This window comes from Talpa europaea, assembly GCF_964194135.1.
Source record: "Talpa europaea genome assembly, chromosome: 1".
NCBI classification, from domain to species: Eukaryota; Metazoa; Chordata; class Mammalia; order Eulipotyphla; family Talpidae; genus Talpa; species Talpa europaea.
In genome coordinates, this window is record NC_140073.1 from 140,606,983 (window position 1) to 140,627,812 (window position 20,830).

Below are 20,830 nucleotides of genomic sequence, written 5' to 3' on the forward strand. Positions count from 1 at the left end.
AATGGCCACAGATGCCTGTTTGAATAACAATCCTTTGGTTTCCCTGTCTACCCAAGGTAACTGGACCAGGTTCCAGGGCAGCTCTTCAGTTGCCTTTATCTGTTCAAAACTTCCCATCCCAGTCTTCAAGGCAAGAAGAAACTAAAGTTTTAACAGGATAGCCCAACAATTATTCCTTTTCTCTCTCTAGCAATTAACTATAAATTCCTTGAGAGTTTAAATCCATTGTATCTCTCTCTCTCGGGCCCAATCCAGAGACATCGTACTGCTCTTTAAACGCTTGACTCAATTTGTTCTTTGCTAGTACAAATTTGTTGATATTCTGCTAAAGTATTATTGGATCTTTCTGTTGTTCGACTTCGGAGACAGAACTTGTTCTTCAAACACTTAAGAAGTAATGCAAGGGTTTCCATAACACAAAGGGTTAAGTCAAAGCATGTAAAAGATTTTTCTTCTTCAGAGTTTACAAGAGTAGACACAAGTTAAATCAGCTAGATTTGAATCCATGTCCTATGTTTTAGTGGCAAAATAATTTTGAGCAACTTGTATAACTTGGTCTCTGTTTTCTTATCTGAGTTATAGGATAGTGTAACCAAGCCACAGAGCTGTTGGATTGAATAAAATATTACATATAAATCACTTTGAACAAGTTGACTTGATGATGTAATGTGGCATTGTGTACTCTAGATGCTAAGTAATTATTTTTGAGCTGTCCAGCTTCCATATCCCTGGGGCATGATTGGTGATACAAGTTATTAATGTCTCACAGATTAACAGTGGTATAGGTAAGCGGTATTATATGACAACAGCAATCTTATCCAAATCTTTCCAATATTTTGTCCCAGATTTCAGCATTCCCAGATTTCACCTGCTCTTTCCATTTTATTTCCATAATTTCTTGGCTTTATTTGTGCTATTAGGGTCCTGAGGAAATGGTGTAATGAGCTGCAGAGGCCTGTCCTAAGAGACATGCTAATGTATCAGTACTAAAAATGTTTGAAATACTAATTTTCCTCCTAATGAGCCTAAACATTTTATTATAGTTATACCTTAATACCACGTTGCAGGTCATTACCTTCACATATTGAAAGCAGCTGATGTTTCTGAGGGTTTAATGTTTCTGCCATTTGCTTGATGACCCCTCTTTCTTTCCCATTTAATTTTTTTTCTTTCCCATTTTAAATGTAGAATTTCAGGCAATGAAAATGAAATCATTTGACAGATATTGTAGATAAAGTTTTGATTACATTTATTTATTTAAAATATTTTGATTATATAATAATATGTACTAATAACATTAAAGTTGAATTTTAAAAATGCAAAAAGGAGCACATACACTTAAAATGATTCATCCTACCACCTAAAGACAATCATTTCTGATTTAGTTCCTATGAATCTTATTTTTAACATTTTATGTGTGTGTATATGTTAGTGTAAATAATTTTGTTTGCTATCTGTTTCTTTGAACTACACATGTAGTCTTTTGTCATTAATAATCATGTAACTACAGTATACTAGTAAATATCATAGTGTAGTTACATAATTATATGTTACAGTTTATATGTATTTTATGAATTTATACATATGCATTTATGTCAACCTAGCTACTGAGAATTATTTTCTTATTTACTACTGTACCATCTTACAAATAATACTGTGAGAAACATCTTTGTGACAAATATTGATCTGAGTTATTGACTTATCTATATTTATGCTAATATTGAGAATATATTGAATATTTTCAAACATTTGTGATAAATTATGCTTTATGTTTCAAGAAACAGAATTAATATATTGATTAAAATCTCAAACTCTGAAGTCAACAAGATGTGTGCTTGAATCCTAACTCCAAATCATTCTACTTAGGTAATTTTATGAAAGTCATTTGACTTCTTTCAACTTTATTTACCTCATCTGTGAATTAGAAAAACTGTATATTGTGATTAACATTATAAATAATAATGAGCATATTTTATGGCGGTAAAAACCATTGACCTCCACTCACAGCATGGCAAAATAGGGAGACTTGGATGAACCCCCCCCCCTAAATACAAATGAAAATAAAAGGAAAAATTGCTGAGAGGCAGTTTCACAAATTCATCACTCAGTTGGGGGATTGTCACACAGAAATTCTGCAGTGAGGTTGGTCTTCCCTTGTGGGGGTGGGACAGGTAGAAGAGAAGGGATTTTCAGTCAGGGAGGCAGCCATTCTACTCAGTAGAACAGGCTGGTGGACAAACACAGATGTTATGGTGTGCTCAATCTTTCCAGTGGAAATTTTCAGTAAAAGAGAAATGCAGACTAGCATACTCACTGGTGCTGGGATTATTGGTTCAGTCTGGAATAATCTAGATGCTGGATGCTGGTGGCAGAGCCCCAACCCCCACCCTGACTGGAAATCATAGAGGAGTACCTGTCACTCACTAATTACTACTTCCCTGCATGCTCCCCTCCATACACCCAATGTGACCCTCCTTGTCTGAAGCCCTACATCATTGGGAGGAAGGGCAAATAAGTGGACCCCTAGGCTTGGGCTCCATGACACAGTTAATAGACCTTATTATGGAGAAAGAGAAGAGACACAGTACATCTCTCTACTTGAAATCAACCTCCCTTCCCACCAAGACTAAGCTCTAGTCCTTGAACCCTAGATTCTGTTCCCTCCTTCACCCATTGCTAACTTAAACAGAGAAGAGAATAAAAATAAATCCACACCACCCCCAACCAGAAAAAATTCAAACAAACCACATGATTAGGAAGCAAGGGATACCTGAGCACAAGTTGGAAAAGTTTAAAGAGAAGTCCAGAGACCTATATCAAGGACACAGAATTCAAGGACAGAACAGACACTTATCCACTGTTAGTGGGGAGGTAACTTGGTGCAAACTCTGTGGGAAACAGTGTGGAGATTCCTCAAAAAAAAAAAAAAAAAGTAAATTCCTTATGATCCAGCAATGCAACTTTTAAGTATTTGCCCAAAGAATATATGAAAACACTAATAAAAAAGATTTATGTCCTCCTGTATTTTATAGCAGAATTATCCACCAAGGCAGTCATGCACCCAACCTAAATGCCCATTGACAGAGGACTGGAGAAAGAAATGTGGGAAATACATGCAGTGGAATACACCCAGTTATTTAAAAAGATGAAATAGTGACTCAGTACAAATGGATGCATCTTTAAGTGGTTATGATAAGTGAAATAAGTCAGAAAAGGGAAGACTTACCAGATGGTTTTACTCATTTGTGGAATATAAATAACCCAAGGGGGGGGAAAACTGGTAAAGCACGACACAAAACTAATAATTCTTAAACTCTGTGGAAAATACAATGGTTACCAGAGGCGGTAGGGAGGGGAAAGGAGAAGAAAGGATCCAGTAGGGAAGGTGATTAGGTGCTAGTAGTAGGACACTGGCGGAGGATGAGTGAAGCATGTACACAGATGAAGGTGTGAAGTTGTACTCCCCAAAATAATGTAATTGTGTCAACAATTGGCACGTCAACAAAATTGAAAAGAAAACAGTTTATTTTAGCTATTTGTGCAGTCACTAGGAGTGCCAGCCTGTTTCTGTTTACTTTATCAGTATCAATATTGTTACTAAAACATCTGCTTTAATTTGATAGAAGAAAAAGCAGGATTGTTTTAAGTGAAAATTGAAACTCTAACTTAAGCAAATTAGGGTCTTCACTGCCTGACAAAAATAAACTTAAGAAAAAGCAGGGAATAGCTCACATCATATATGAATCCCTTCCTTCAATTAATTCTGATCTTGTCATTTATCTTGCAGTTTTTTTTCCTTTTAGCTTCAAAATGTTTTTTTGAAACTTTGTATAATTTTTAGTTTCTAAGTTAATTGTTCCATTGTGAGAAAATATGACCTTTATTACATTTCCTCTTTGACAGCTCTTGAAACTTGTTGTACAGCCTATTACATTATTAATTTTTGTAAATATTTACATATATTTGATACCATTATATATCATGTATATAATATACTGATTTCTGCTTTAGATCAAGGGTTTTTGTTGAATTTTTCTTTCTTGTCTGAACTGTATCTGATAGTCATGTATTAAAATATTCCTTTGAATTTCAGGCAATTACAATCTGACTTTACAGATATTACAATGTTTATTTTATACTGAAGACTTTAGTTTTAATTACATAAAAATTTATGATTGTTGAATCTTGTTGATAGTGTCCTTTTATTATTTTCTAGTAATAGCTTTTATTAAATTTATATTTGATGTTGATACTCTTTTATCTTATCAATTTCCTAATTCCTGTTTAATAAATCTAATATCAAAAGAAAAAAAGAACAATGTAACCTATCACATAATAAACTAGAGAAGAAAAATCACATGTTCATAGCAATAGACACAGAATAACCATTTGGCCAAATCCAGCACCCATTCATTATGAAAACTCTCAACTAGGAATATAAGGGAACTTACTCAAATTGATTAAAAATATTTTTAATAAAGGTTTATTTACTTATTTATTTATTTAATTTATTTATACAAGCACTGGGTACAGTCAAAAGGAGAGAATTCACCAGAACCAGACCAGTAATTTTTATCATAACTTTTTAGCCAATTTTATAATAAATTTGGAATAGCATTAAAAGTTTCAAAAGTGGGACTGCTTTTATAATCCTTAATACATATTTGATTTTACATTACTCTACTCTAACTTGTAATTAACTTCCATGTCTATATGGCTTTTCCCACTATGGTATTTGTAAGTTGGAAGTGGGAAGGCTTAACAGGTAATTGCAAGACAGGACTATTCACTTTCATCTCAACTGTGTGCTTTGTCCTCACCACAAAATTCCACTTGTTTTATTTAACTCATTTAAGTCCAAGATCACAAAAATATTTTTTCTAAACTTCAACTCATTTATATGTGTATGTTTTGTAAAACGGTTCTTTTAGATCATGCTCAGTCAATATTGATTCCTCTTTATCCCTTATTCATTCATTCAATGATTTACTCAAGGTCAATTGCCTAACCTGTACCAGGACTGATGTCCAATGCTGGGCATTCAGTGTTATAAAAAGAATCATATATCTGCATCTTAACTCTTCTGAGAACTCTCTTCTGCAGTCATCTTTATCAGTAACAGTAGTGGTACCAGTGACATAACCAGAATTACATTTTAGAGAAAACCCCAAAAAACTCGAGTCTTTACTGTCTTTAAGATTATTCCATAACTCTCTCTTATCTCTAAAAATCATTTCTTCAAAATCTTTCCAGATTTTTAATCCACTTAAATTAGAAGTGGTTGTACCTAAACTCTCTCATCCAAGTTTTTCATTCACTCACAATATCATATTTTTTTTGGGGGGGCAGATATTTTGGTGATCAAAATTACTAAACATAAAATCAGAGTGTGTAAAGACAAATCATATTCTATGATAGAAAATGATAATACATCAGTTTGCAAAGAGTTGGTTTCTTATTTTATTGATTGAGAAATGAAACCGAACTGTCAACCAGTTAGTTCTTTTCTCTTTTATGGCAAAATTTCTTTAGAACCAATCAGTAAAGCAGCAAAAATGCTTATAGTAAAACTGCTTACCACATGGTTTAAAACTCTTATGCTACCAGACATGGTTTAAAACTCTTATGTCTTGAAAACCTTTTTAATTCCTCACATTAATATTTCTTGCTATTCTTGAGAACTGCCCCTTTCTTCTTCTAATAATTTAATTCACTGATTCTTCACAATTTTTATAGTATGTGTTTACATATTTGAAAGCATTTCAAGTTCTCCATGTTCCTTTTAAGTCATAAAAATGATTAAGCATCCCATTTATTAGATTGGGGACAAGGTTGTATTGTTTTGCCAATGACAACAGTTACAAAATTAGTAAAATAATGCAATTATTTGTTGCATTATTGGCATTTTCAGGGAAAGACAAAGAGTCCACAAGTAGCACATTTTTCTAGTAAGGTTACAAATCAAGGAGTAAATGAGGAAAAAAAAATGTGTGAACTAGTTCAACATCATAAGAAGGAAAATGTACAATAAAGTTTTTATCTTGAGTATTTTAGAATTTTTTTTAAGATTATTTATTTATACAAGAACCGGGATATAGGCCAGATGCGCGGGAGGGTGAGATGATTCACCAGAGACAGAGCGGGGAACAGAACAGGCAGACTGACGAAAGACACTGCTGAGGGGAGCAGCGGGCACAACAGGAGAGGTCTGCTCACCACGTGGGACCCTCGCAGGCTGGCTGGGATCAAACCGGTGCTGCAGAGGCTGTGAACAGCTTCATAGCTCTGTGCTCAACTGCCTGCGCCACTATGAGAGGCCCTATTTTAGAATGTTTGGGAAGAAAATAAGATGACTTGAGACTTGACATTAAAAAATTGAAACTGGACCTGAAGGGAAACCATATATCAAACTGGTAACAGTATAATGACTTACTATAAACATCATATATGGGCCTGATGTAGTCAATACTCATATTCAACTGGTCAGTGGACCCAAAAATTAAATGACAGAAGGTGAGAATGAGAGTAGATTATGAGTTGTGAGAGAGCAGAAGCCCCTCTTGCCATCAGTGTGTCCTGTTCCCTGAAATGGAGTGGATGCTCCAACATTTCCTGACAGTCCAGGAGGAGGCGTGCAGACAGTGCTTCAGTTCTGAACTTTTATACTGGGAAAATATCCACCCTGTTTCCAGAATTCTTGAATTCATGCAACATTCCTTTTGTTTTCATCCTCTTTATCCACTACCTTCTTCCTTATCCCACTACATAATGCCAAAACAACCCCCAATATTTTCATTAATAATTTGTCCTGACAGACCACAATAAGAACCTTTCCTTGTCACTGGTTTCACCAAGCCCTTGTGATTCTCCCTACTGTGATTAAAAACTCTTGACTATCACTGTTTTTATTTTTTCTGTTTAATGTATAAATTGGCAATCCTAATTACAAATGCACTTTTAATGCAATGTTTTCATGTGTACGGTTTTTATTTGTAGATCAAGTTAATACATGATATGCAGAGTATGTGTGTGTGTGTGTTTATATATATATGGGTGTGTATATTTTTGTTTTTTACATATTCTCATATAATTAAACTAATCAAAATGATTACCTGAAAAATTGTCTTTCAAACTTTATATAGGCTTTCATATAGTTATATCTTAGACAAAGGTATAATGAATGCCTGTAATTGCAGAGGAGTATAATCTTATGGATTTAATAATATCACAACAAAGTAACTTTTGTCTGTGAGTTACTGTATATATGTATATATGCTTCTTTTTATACTTTAAAGGGTCACATGATAGCATCCTGCGATTCCTGTGGTGTTACAAAACTATGGGACTTTCGGAAGCTCTTACCAATTGTATCCATTGATGTAGGTCCCAGTCCTGGCAATGAGGTGAACTTTGATTCATCAGGTAGGATCTTTACAATGTAGTATTTGTCACCAAACTAACAAATTTAATATTTGTTCTGAAACTGTATTCTGTTTCCTTAAATTTTTTAGTGTTTCCTCCTAGTAAGTTTCCATTCTTAATATATTAGAATGTATTACATTTTGTTAGATAATATATTTTATATCAAATGTCATATCATGAAAACATTACATTTATCATATATTTAAAGAAAAATAATAGAGAAAACAAGTATGTGTTCATATGGGTAATTCAAAACCGGCACAAAATCTTGGAGTCTACATCCTTTAAAATCACTATCTAAGGTAAGTAAATTGTCTTTTTGGAAGGAAAATGGCTGAAATAGAGAACATGAGTTTACAAAAATGAAATTGAAAACAATTAGTTTGTGTGTGACAATTTAGTATTCTAGATTTTTCAAGTAGTTATATATACATTTATGTTATTATATTTATGTATTCTGGATTCTTTAACATTGTTATTTGATTTTGTTAGTGTTTTTTACAATCATATGAACATTATCACTCAAACAAAATATTTTATCCTTTTTCTTAAATAGTGTAGTAACTGATGTTAACAACTACATAAATATTCCAGTAGTCCACCTAACATTTTAAATTATAGGTGTGTATTTATTTTTAATGATAACCTTTGCTAAATAATGTATTTATCTTTTTGGATAATGTAACTGTGAGTGTGATACATGTTTTAAATGTCTTTAAGTTTGAGAAGTTTAAAAATCTTTCAGATTTATTTGTAGTAGTAGAGATGTAATTTTTAGAATAGAATATATATAAATGGAAAATATTTTATATTAAAATAGCCAATATTAATTCTTATTCCAGAAAATATGAATATACTAGGAACAGTTCCAGAGTCATGAGAGTGTGTGTTCCATGGTTCTGGATTCACAATACCACCATTACAAATCTGAAATTAAAAATACGATATGTTTGTCTCAGCAAGTTTTATTCCACTTACCAACTAGTACAAGAAGCACACTAATACCAATGACTTCTTTAAAAGCATTGTTAATAATGTCTTGAATTAAGACATTTATAGTCTGTCAGAATTAAAAATGAAACACTACAGAATCAAAGATCTCATCAAAGACAATTTCATTTTGTAGTGTGAAAACATTTTAGTACTTTCTGATTCACAGAATCTGCATTGATATTATAGTTCTAATAGAACTTTAACTTGGTTTTCATAAACATTTTTATATCCTTAAGTTCCTTTTTATCTTAGAAGTTAGCATCCAAGTATTCATGTCCTTGAATTTTGAACTCAGAAATTTCAAAACTTTTGGCTATGCTTTCTAATTAAAAAAAAGTGAAGGTGTCTGGAAATGCCATACAATCAACAGTAGAAATATTTTTGTTATTGTTCTTGTTAAACATGTTGCTATTGCTTTTCATTCTCCTTATCATCTAGCCAAAAATTTATTTTCTGTGAAGAATCAGACAAAAGTGATTGTAGATAAATGTCTGTACCGATCTCAATGGCATACAAGTCAATATCATCTTAAAGTCCTTGGTACATCAAACCTATTTTTTTTCTCTCCCTGAATACTCAATCTTTGGTAATACACTAATATTAGGGAAAGTGCAAAAATAAAGGGCAGAACAATGAGAAACATAAAAGAGAAAATCTGTAAATTGGAGATCCTGTTAATGAAAACAATTCATAAGTTTGAGGGAATATACTTTCAACATGACCTTCCTATTTCTTTGATCATTTTTTCAAGTAACATACGATAAGTAATTTTAATTCCACATGGTTGAGAAATTAGTGTCATAACTTTCTTTTTTTTTATAATAAATTTTATTTTTATATTCCCCATACAATTTCAACCCCCCCATTTTGACCCCAATCCCTCCCCTCCCTCCACCCACCCCCCAAAAGTGTCTCTGGTTCATAGATTTTTGTTGATTTTGATTTTCACTTTGTTATAGTTATTCATTTTCCTGGTCCCTTATTTAAGTTTTCTAGATTCCTGCTATGAGTGAGACCATCCGGTATTTTTCTTTTTCTTTCTGGCTTATTTCACTGAGCATGATCCCTTCCAGCGCCATCCATGTTGCTGCAAATTGCATGTGTTTATCTTTTTTGAATGCTGAGTAATAGTCCATGGTATATATGTACCACATCTTCTTGATCCAGTCATCTATTTTTGGGCATTTGGGCTGTTTCCAAAGCTTAGCTATTGTAAACAGTGCTGCTATAAACATAGGGGTGCAGGTGTTCTTTGGAATGGATGTTTCTGTGTTCTTTGGGTAAATACCTAGGAGTGGAATTGCTGGATCATATGGAAGCTCTGTTTAGTAGGTCCAGAAATCTCCACACAGCTCTCCATAGTGGTTGGACCAGTTTGCACTCCCACCAACAGTGCAGAAGAGTTCCTTTTTCTCCACATCCTCGCCAACATTTGTTGTTGCTAGTTTTTTTTAATATGTGCCATTCTCACTGGTATAAGATGGTATCTCATGGTAGTTTTGACTTGCATTTCCCTGATTACAAGTGATGTTGAACATTTTTTCATATGCCTGTTGGCCATTTGAATTTCCTCTTCAGAGAAGTTTCTTTTTAGCTCTTCTGCCCATTTTTTTGACTGGATTATTTTCTTTGTTGTTGCTGAGTATCATCAGCTCTTTGCAGATTTTTGTGATCAATCCTTTATCATTAGTGTTATGTGCAAAAATGTTCTCCCAGTTGGTGGGGTTTCTCTTTGTTTTTGTTATTGTCTCTTTTGCTGTGCAGAAGCTCTTTAATTTGATGTAGTCCCAGCTGTTTATCTTTGCCTTCACTATCACTGCTTTGGGCAATGTGTCTGTAAAGATGTCTTTGAAGTGCAAATCACGTAGTGTTTCGCCTATATTTCCTTCTATGTATTTTATGGTTTCAGGTTTTATGTCTAGTTCTTTAATCCATTTTGAGTTGGTTTTTGTGTATGGTGTGAGGTAGTAGTCAAACTTCATTCTTTTGCATGTAGCGGCCCAGTTTTCCCAGCACCATTTATTGAACAGACTTTCTTTGCTCCAATGCATATTCTTTGCTCTTTTGTCAAATATTAGTTGACCATAAATCTGTGGGTTTATGTCTGGATTTTGTATTCGATTCCATTGGTCTGTGTGTCTGTTCTTGTTCCAATACCATGCAGTTTTGATGATTATGGCTTTGTAGTATAGCCTGAAATCTGGGAGTGTGATGCCTCCATTCCCTTCTTTTTTTTTCAGGAGAGCTTTGGCTATTCGGGGTTTTTGGTGATTCCATATGAATTTCATCAATAATTGTTCTATTTCTTTGAAGAATAACATTGAAATTTTTATTGGAATAGCTTTGAATCTGTATATTGCTTTTGGTAGGATGGCCATTTTAATAATGTTTATTCTTCCAACCCATGAGCAGGGGATGTCTTTCCATTTCTTTGTATCTTCTATTTCTTTTAACAGTGTTTTATAGTTTTCTTTGTAAAGGTCCTTTACCTCTTTTGTTAGATTTATTCCCAAGTATTTGATTTTTTTTGTTTCGATAATAAAGGGGATGGTTTTTTTCATTTCTTCTTCTTCAGATTTATTGTTAGTGTATAGGAAGGCTTCTGACTTTTGCATGTTGATTTTGTATCCTGCCACTTTGCTGAACTGATTGATGAGTTCAATTAGTTTTTCTATGGAGTTTTTGGGGTTCTCTATGTATATTATCATATCATCTGCAAATAGTGATAGTTTGACTTCTTCTTTTCCTATTTGGATTCCTTGGATGTCTTTCTCTTGTCTTATTGCTCTGGCTAGGACTTCCAGTATTATATTGAAAAGCAGTGGTGAGAGTGGACATCCTTGTCTTGTTCCAGATCTTAATGGAAATGCTTTCAGCTTTTCACCATTGAGAATGATACTGGCTGTTGGCTTGTCGTATATGGCCTTTATGATGTTGAGGTATGTTCCTTGTATCCCAAGAATTTCAAGGGCTTTTATCATGAATGGGTGTTGCACTTTGTCGAAAGCTTTCTCAGCATCTATTGATATTATCATATGGTTTTTATATTTCTTTTTGTTGATGTGTTGGATAACGTTGATTGATTTTTGGATGTTGAACCATCCTTGTGTCCCTGGAATGAATCCTACTTGGTCGTGGTGAATTACCTTATGGATACACTGTTGGATTCTGATAGCTAAAATTTTATTGAGGATTTTTGCATCAGTGTTCATTAGGGAGATTGGCCTATAGTTTTCTTTTTTTGTGTTGTCCTTGTTCGGTTTTGGTATTAGTGTAATGTTGGCTTCATAGAACGTGTTAGGTATTATACCTTCCTTCTCAATTTTTTGGAAGAGTTTGTGAAGTATAGGCACCAATTTGTCTCTGAATGTTTGGTAGAATTCATTTGTAAATCCATCAGGTCCTGGGCTTTTGTTTTTGGGGAGGTTTTTGATTACCATTTCAATTTCGCTAATTGTAATTGGTCTGTTTAGGTGTTCTATTTCTTCTTTATCTAGCTTTGGGTGATTGTAGAGCTGTAGGAATTTGTCCATCTCCTCTAGATTGTTGAACTTGTTTCCATATAACTGTTCATAGTATTTATTAATTATTCTTTTGATTTCTGCTGTGTCCATTGTGATTTCTCCTCTTTCATTTATTATCCTATTTATTTGTGCTTTCTCCCTTTTCGCCCTTGTGAGCCTGGCTAGGGGTTTATCTATTTTATTTATTTTTTCGAAGAACCAGCTCTTGGTTTCATTGATCTTTTGGATTGTTTTTTTAGTTTCGATTTCATTTATTTCTGCTTTGGTTTTTATTATTTCTTTTCTTCTACTGGTTTTGGGGTTTTTTTGTTCTTTTTCTAGATCTTTGAGCTTCAAGATTAGGTTGTTTCTTTGAGTTCTTTCTTGTTTCTTGATGTGAGCATCTATTGCTATATATTTTCCTCTTATTACTGCTTTTGCTGCATCCCATACATTTAGGAAATTGGTGTCCTCCTTGTCATTCAATTCAAAGAATTTTTTAATTTCTTCTTTTATCTCCTCATTAGTCCAGTGGACTTCCAGTAGTGTAGGTTTCAATCTCCACGAGGTAGGAGAGTACCTTGCCTTCTTTTTATGGTTTATTTCTAGTTTGATGCCTTAATGGTCAGAAAAGATGGTTGGTATGATTTCAATCTTGATGTATCTGTTGATGTTTGTCTTGTGTCCCAGTATATGATCGATCCTAGAGAATGATCCGTGTGCGCTTGAGAAAAATGTATACTCAGATTTTTTTGGGTTTAGTGTTCTATATATGTCTGTTAAGCCCAAGCACTCTAGATCCTTATTTAGAGCTTTAGTGTCTTTACTTATTTTTTGTCTTGTTGATCTATCCATTGTTGATAGTGGCGTGTTGAAGTCTCCCACTACGTATGTGTTTTCTCTGATGTCTGTTTTCAGAGATGCCAATAGTTGTCTGATATATTTTGGTGCTCCTTCGTTTGGTGAATATATGTTAATGAGTGTTATTTCTTCTTGAAGTATTGTCCCCTTGATCATAATGTAATGACCACTGGGGTCTCTTTTTATCTTTTTAAGTTTGAAATCTGTTTTATCTGATATGAGTATAGCTGTTCCTGCCTTCTTTTTTGGTCCTTTTGCTTGTAGAATTGTTTTCCATCCTTTAACTTTGAGCCTATTTTTATCTTTTGCAGCTAAATGTGTTTCCTGGAGACAGCAAAAGGTTGGGTTTTGTTTCTTAATCCAGCCTGCAACTCTGTGTGTTTTTATTGAAGAGTTTAGTCCATTTACATTTAGAGTTAGTATTGATATGTTAGCATCTGTATTTGCCATTGTGTTTGTCTTTCCTTTGATTTTATTTATTCTTTTAATAACTTTCTTTGGCCTTCTTTTGTTGTTGTTCGTCCCTCTGAGGTTCTGGCTTTAGGACTCCTTGTAGTATTTTTTGGAGTTGGGGTTTAGTTGTAATAAAATTCCAGAGTTTCTGTTTGTCTGGGAAGGTCCTTATTCTTTCTTCAAAGAGGAAGGAGAGCTTTGCGGGATAGAGTATTCTTGGTTGGCATCTGTTTTCTTGGAGTCTGTTGACTATGTCCCTCCACTCTCTCCTTGCCCGTAGTGTTTCTTCAGAGAAGTCTGATGTCAGTCTGATTGGTTTCCCTTTGAATGTTATCTGTTTCTTCCCTCTTGTTAGTTTCATTATTTTTTCCTTGTCTTAGATTCTTGGGAGCTTTACTATTATGTGTCTTGCTGTATTTTTCCTTTCGTCATGGAAGTTTGGTGTTCTTCTTGCTTCTTGTATATCAATTTTCAGCTCCTTCTTTGCGTTTGGGAAGTTCTCTTCAATTATATCCATGAATATTTTCTCTGTTCCTACATCTCTCTCCTCTCCTTCTGGGATTCCTATAACTCTTCTGGGATAAATATAACTCTTATATTTCCTTTCCTCATGGAGTCAGATAGTTCCCGAAGTCTTTCTTCGGTCTTTTTCCTTCGTACTTCTCCTTCCTTTTCTGTTTTAGTTCTTTTTATTTCTGTGTCTTCAAGAGTACTTATTCGTTCTTCCATTTCATCTATTCTGCTTTCATTGCTTTTCCCAGAGTTCTTTAGCGTCTCCATTAATTCTTTGATCTCCTGCATTTCTTTTACTTCCCTCTTTAGTGACTCAATTTCATTCTTCTGGTGATTAATTATTTTCCCCTTATCATTGTTTTCCTTTATGACTTCTGTCAGTTTTTTAATCACAGCAATTTTAAATTTTCTATCTGGAAGGCTCAGAAGTTCTTCCAAGTTACTGTCGTTGCAATCTGGTAGATGGTTTTCTTTTTGCGGTGTGCTTTTTTGCTGAGGAGTTGCTGGGTTGCATGTGGTTTTTCTACTCCCTACTGCCTGTTTTCTAATTTGCCGTATTCCTTGTGACACTGTGTTGCTGGTACTGGCCGGCATCTTGGGCGACCTTCCCAGCTCACCACTGGCTCCTCTGGGGAACTTCTGCTGGGTTCACAAGTCTCCAGCAAAGAAAGGTCCCTGCTGCAAAATGGCGATGTGGGAACGTGCTCCCCTGCATGCCCGGTCTGCCCCAGTGGTGGGTGCTGCTCCCCTCTTGGCTGGAACTGCAGGCTAGAAGGCGCCCGGCATGGGCAAGCCTCCCAGCTTACCTCTGTCTCCTCGGTGAGCCTTCTGCTGGGTTTACACAGTCTCCAGCAAGAAAGGTCCCTGCTGCAAAATAGTGTCATAACTTTCTTCTCATTGAAAAATGAAATATGTGTGTTTCTGTTTAGGGAAAATCTTCAGTGAATCTTCATTGAAAAAGGTTAAAATATATTAAAAGTTGAAGAACCTAGGGAGAGCAAACACAGGTTTAATAAGAATATGAATATAGAGCTGATAAGTAAAATAGCAAAAAGTATGTTCATCTTCACACAGTTAAGGCTGAAGGCGAGAGTAAAACAAAATTGAAGTAAGGACACATAGATCTTTTAGCTACATTTATTAAGGAAATGATTGTTTAAAAGAAATGTATCTCAAAGTTATATTATGAAAATTCTTCAAAGATGAAGATAAAATCAAATCTAACTTAATAATTTCATTTGTTTCGAATACTTTTAATGCGTCCCAGAGGCAAAGCAATATAAGTATATATATACTTGCTTTGTTTTCCAACAAAGCAAGAGAATATTAACACTGTTAAAATAATTAACATTGAGGGTTCATATTAGTTAAGGTGTGCCAAATCATGTTTCCATTTTGAAATTCTGTGACAGAATTAAGTTGTGCACCAATCCTATGACATTATTTGTTGCAAATGAACTAAAGTGAGAAAGACTCTGGTCTGGTGTCTCAACTGTGCCAGTGGACCCGAGGAAAAGTCATTGAAAATGTATGTGTGATGTCGTCATAATGTCACATCATACCTGTGGAAGTAGTGGCAATATTCTGCCTGAGCTATTTAATACAAAGAATGTAAATAGTTAGAAACAAATTTTCTAATCACATTTTATATCTCCAGTTCAGTTTAATTGAACATCCTGAGATTATGAGATGTTCTATTTTAAAAACAACTTTTCACATAAAATGATTATCTTTAAAATTAAGAGATTTCTTTATCACTACTAATTCAACACAGTAAATAGGGGTCAGGTATTTAAAAGGTTAAGCCTGTGGTCCATAACTTAGGATTCAAATTCTTGATTGTCTCACTGTTTATTAGCCTAAGTAAGTATTTTCATTTTTAGTAAATAAAAGTAAAATTGTACTTATAGCATGCTACTTTATCTGCTTTAAAATTGAGCCTCCTTATAGGAGTTCTAAAATGTGTTTTGATAAAAATAGAAAAAGAATATATAGTTTAAACTCAGATTTAATCCACATTCACTATCTTTTATTTTTAATAAATTTTTAATTGAAGTTACATTGCATTGTAACATTGCATACATTTCACTGAGACCCAACATATACTACCTTTTAGACTTTATTTAATCTCCCTGAACTATGGAAATAATGGAGGAGATGATTTTCTTACAGTGTCTTAATGTGTTTCCAAGGAATAACATCTGTTATAATGAGGAAACTTGCCATGTTTTATACTAGTACTGGAAGGAATCTTAGAAGTCATCCCATGCATTTTAGGGGTGGGAAAAATGTGTGAGCATATTGGTATGCAAGTAAGTTCCCCAAGTCTGTGTGTTAGTACAGGCTATTTGTAGTGGAAGCAATAACACCAACAAATAAATATCAAAAGAAACAAAAGAAAATATTGTTTTCACATAATATTAAAAACAATTAAAATGGTTAGGTAAGAAGTAAAATGTCTTATATATACATCATATATGATTAAAATCAAAAGACTTAAAGATGTTGGATTCATCATCTAGCACTTATTTAGTTTTTCTGTTGCAATAAAAAAATCAGCTCTGATACATTTAAAAGATGAGTTGCATTAGATGTTGCACAGCATTATTTACATGTTTTATTTGCAAATATATTGCTGTGATAAACACAGATTATCTGTGTTTATAGGTATATATTAATATATATGTATAGCACATGGATTTGTAAAATGATAAGTACTCCTTTCTCATTAAGCACAGAGCATTCTGGTAATATAATGCTACACACTTTTGTGAATATTCACTATCTAAATAATATCTTACTTGGCATACTCAAGATGCCATATGTTTTACCATTTGAAAATTTATTAGTATTTCAGAAAATGTTAAATGGAATTGCATAGTGAAAGTAATAAAAATGAACTGTGAGAATTTATACCTATACTTTTCCACATCTCTCATTACTTCCTGTTTATGTAGTTCAGCAATGATTTCCCTCTTTTGTAAAAGGTAATTCCAGTTCATTTGCAAAGAAGTCACATCCCTAGAAAGAGCAGGAGCTGAAGTTTGAGCCAGATGGGGACTTTCCAGTATAAAGCTTATCAGTATCAGATCATCTGAGCGGGCAGTTTCCTACCATTTGGAGACAATTCTAAATATTCTTCACAGGCAAAATCACAATAGAGATACTAAAAATGAGAGGGGCAAAAATATCATTGAAAAATATTAAAAGTATCAGACACCTCTAACATTTTTCTAAACATATAACCCTAAAATTTATTATAACCCTAAAATTTTTGGTTTAAATTTGATTTATCAGTTCCTGTTAAGACTATACTTCATTGCTTTGTATTTAAAAGGCAGATTGTGGTTAATTTCTTCTGATGGAATCAATGTAATGTAATAAAGCATTCATTTCAAAGTTAGAAGCCCATTCATTTTAAATATTATCTCCACTGCTTACTAGCTGAATGAACTTGGTGAAATTTGTAAACATTCCTGAGGCTCAGTATCTTTTGTAATGGATTTTAAAAACTATAGGAATTTCCACATTCAGCCAATATGGGGATGAAACAACTGAAACAACTGAAAAATACAGAGCAAATACATTAAATAATAGTTTTCAGATTGGAGGAAACTGCAGTATCTGAGCAAAAGGAAGTAAGTAAGCTGAACCTTATGACTGCCACGGAATACTAACAGAAGAAAGCTTCCAATTTACAACTCAAGGATGGACAGAAACCAGTTTCTCCTTGAGTTGTGAAGACAGAGTATAAAGTGCAGGGGGCTGCAGCAACTAGAATTTGCAGGCGTTTCATCAAACTATACATGATTATATATTACAGATGAGGAAAAGAAATTAAAGACGTTAACAAGTCAAAGACACCTAGTTGATCAAATGTGGAGACAGAATTCAAGGACAGCAGTAGAATTCCAGAGACTAAAATTTAAACTTTAGATTATTCTGCCTCTCATTTCACTAATAGCATTAGGTTTCATATTGATACATGACATATTAAGAAAAAGTATTTGTTTTTTATGAATACTGAAATAATCCTATAAATGACCTTTGGCAATGTCTGATATGCATAAATGAATAAGACACAGAATCTTATCACTTGCTGTCAATTAGTTGTCTCTGGAAGAGAAAAGGCAAGGAGACTCTCTCTCTATTATAACCTGCCAAGTTTTTGATATGTCTTGTGCACAATCATAAATACCATATGTTCCTAAAGGGACGCCAACCCCATAACACAATATTAATTCCTATCAGAGTAATCAGGCTAGATTATATAAGCACCTGTAGCTCCTCTTTTTATGAGGCTGGTTATGCCAACTGCTCATCTTTCCGCCATTACTTTGCATCCTGGTCTGTTTGGAAACGAAAATAAAAATCAAAGAAAGCAAGTTAATTTTTTTTATCTGCTAAGGTGAAAGGGAAAGCTAAGCTAAGTTGCTCCTCCTGAGAGTAAGCCCACTCTACCATTTCAATTTCCTGGAAAAGAGTGTCATACAGAGAGAGGATAAAACAGAAGAGAGAAAGGTGACTCGATGAACCTGCTTAATTATACCTAATTACATTAGATCATGCCCTGTTGGAGTGGTTCTATTATGCTTGCAAATCCATTTTGTTCTTGAGTAGAATGAGTCTCTTTGATAATGGAGAAATTGGAGGAACTGAAGGAAATCAGATATGTATCCCCTGGGAGTCCCAAGTCTGTGATTAATACCTGGAATGAAGTATATTCTGCTGTAGGAACCAGGCAAGGTACTTTCTCTTGTAATCATCACAGCACGATGAGTTTGTTCAATTTCTCTCATTTTAGAGTTTTGAGAGTATTAATTATCCAAGTATATATGTAGTTAAGGTATATTTGTATAGTTCTATGAATGTCTGAATTGCATTTCATTTAATTTTTAGCTTTAGGAAATTGTAAAGAAGCAGCTTTGGAGATTCATAGGAATTGTTTTTATACTCTAACTCTAGAAAAAGCATCTTTTCTTTTTGATTTTTGTCATGCTATCCCCTGAGTTGGAAACAATTTTATTTACCTGCTAACAAATATGCAAAGTAATATGCTGATAATTGTGGGAACACTTTTAAATTTTGAATTAATTTAAGAAAGATATATTAATTCAGGGATAATATTCATAGTTGTGCAAGGTGTGTGATGGGGATATTGCATGTTCTATGGGTTTCTGGCAATACTGTGTCAGTTGCTAGGTACTTAGACTATCATCCTGATAATGAATTATAAATTCTAAGAACTGAAAAGCATTTGACATATATAAATTATGATGGTTTAATATAAGTGAAAGCTATTGACCTTTCCAAAATATGGTGTATGTTATACATGTAATTAAGGCTTAATCCTTTCAGATAATTGTGTTTGAAATATTGTGTACTTATTTTAATTGGTGACATTATTATACAAACTATACGGCCTCCTCTCTTTTGGCATGTCTTCTGAGTCTTAGGAAGAATGATATAATATTCCCAGTACTCCCAAGTTATTCTCTGAGTGTGAAAAGAATTTGTAGAAATGTCTAGAAATTGCTCACACCTCATGAGTCAGAACAGGATATTTGAGCATAGCATAAAGTGAGGCTTAAAAGATTATTGTTTCTCTGTTTTACAACATGAAATTGAACAAGGCACTCTACTTCTGCTGACGTCAACTCTATCGTCTTCCAAGTGAGAGTCTTGAATTAGGTGACTTCATCAAATGGGTTTGCGATCTAGGTTTTATATAACTTGAGTGCTGTATTTTCCCTGTATTTATTAGGATATGGTATCTAAAACAAAAACTGATATTCTAAAGCAAAATGTAAATGGCATTTTATTAAATCTTGAAAACAAAATAATAAAGTGTAGCAAAACATTCTACTTTGTATTGACCCAAAGGAAAATAAAACTTGGCTTAAGAATCATTATTATTTAAAAATTGGTCTCAAGTTTAAAATGGCAGCTATAATACTCATCAATACAAAATTTTCACTTCTGCACACCTAGCAACACATTCAGTCTCTGTAGCAACAGAAGTTTTGGCAAAAGAAATGCATAAGCTCCAACAATTTAATAAATTAATTACTCAATCAAACTCTTAGAGGATTATGTGAGATAGTAAAAATCTGTCTTGTGCTGGTTAAATCGGAGCAGCAAATAACTTATTAATCTTACAAATTGCAGCATTAAGCAGATGCAGTCAGCTATTGCAACTGCCTGCGTGATGCAAAGAATTCACACTTGTGTTGTTAATTTCTCAATTTTGTATAGTATTTTTACAACAAGTAAAGTTATAATTGTTGCTTAACTCTCTGATGGAGTGGTATTACATAGAACGAAAATTGTAACATTATAGGCATAGATAATCAAAAGGTTCATTGAAATGTTTTCCTATATAAATAAAATACTCCCTCAGAATATTTTATGCATAATTATATACAAACCATTTAAATATAGCATGTCCAAATAATGACAAATTCAAATTAGTGTCATCATATTTAATGAATATTTTGTAGTATTAATGTATCATTTGCAAATGCACTTACAGTAGTTATATGTATGTAACAGTTAATGTGCTAATGCCAAATTATTTTTAAATGCATTTATGAATTTCAAAAAGATTTGTATCTATGTAGCAAGTATGAGAAATTAGTTACATAACTAGTTATATATTAATAAAATCAAGGCAAGAAATGTAGTGTATATAATTAGCTATGCTGCTGTGTTTGCAGATGTAATGAATATGCTAGAATAGGTTATTTCAAAATATAGCAAATGACATTTGTGCATATATCTTAATCAAAAAATTCATTTATATAAAGAAATAAGGCATAATCAGACCTTTGCATTTTTATAAGGGATGCACTGTTGTGGTGTTAAGAGTAATATATTATTTTAATCTAACAGCATGTACTAGTTATTAGATTAAAATTTAATATTGTTAAAATTTGCATTCCTCATATAAGTCATGGTCCAAAGTCAAATATCCTGAGAATTTGACTTCTTATTAATAGACTGTGTGTACAAAATAGAATAAATAATCATCGTTCATTGGCTAAGCTGATACTGTTTAATAGGATAATCCTTTAAGATTATTTAAT

The 20,830-nt window shown here is 33.4% G+C and overlaps 1 protein-coding gene across 2 annotated transcripts in view; it reads left to right on the forward strand.

The window, feature by feature from the left end:
• SPAG16 (sperm associated antigen 16) overlaps nucleotides 1-20,830 on the forward strand; it is a gene marked incomplete at both ends in the record, with an annotated part of 714,501 nt that overhangs the window by 508,740 nt on the left and 184,931 nt on the right. For both annotated transcript variants that reach the window (XM_084253918.1, XM_084253919.1), the window contains one exon: nucleotides 7,296-7,422. In XM_084253918.1, coding sequence (XP_084110044.1) covers nucleotides 7,296-7,422 — 127 coding nt within the window. The remainder of the gene's footprint in view (nucleotides 1-7,295; nucleotides 7,423-20,830) is intronic.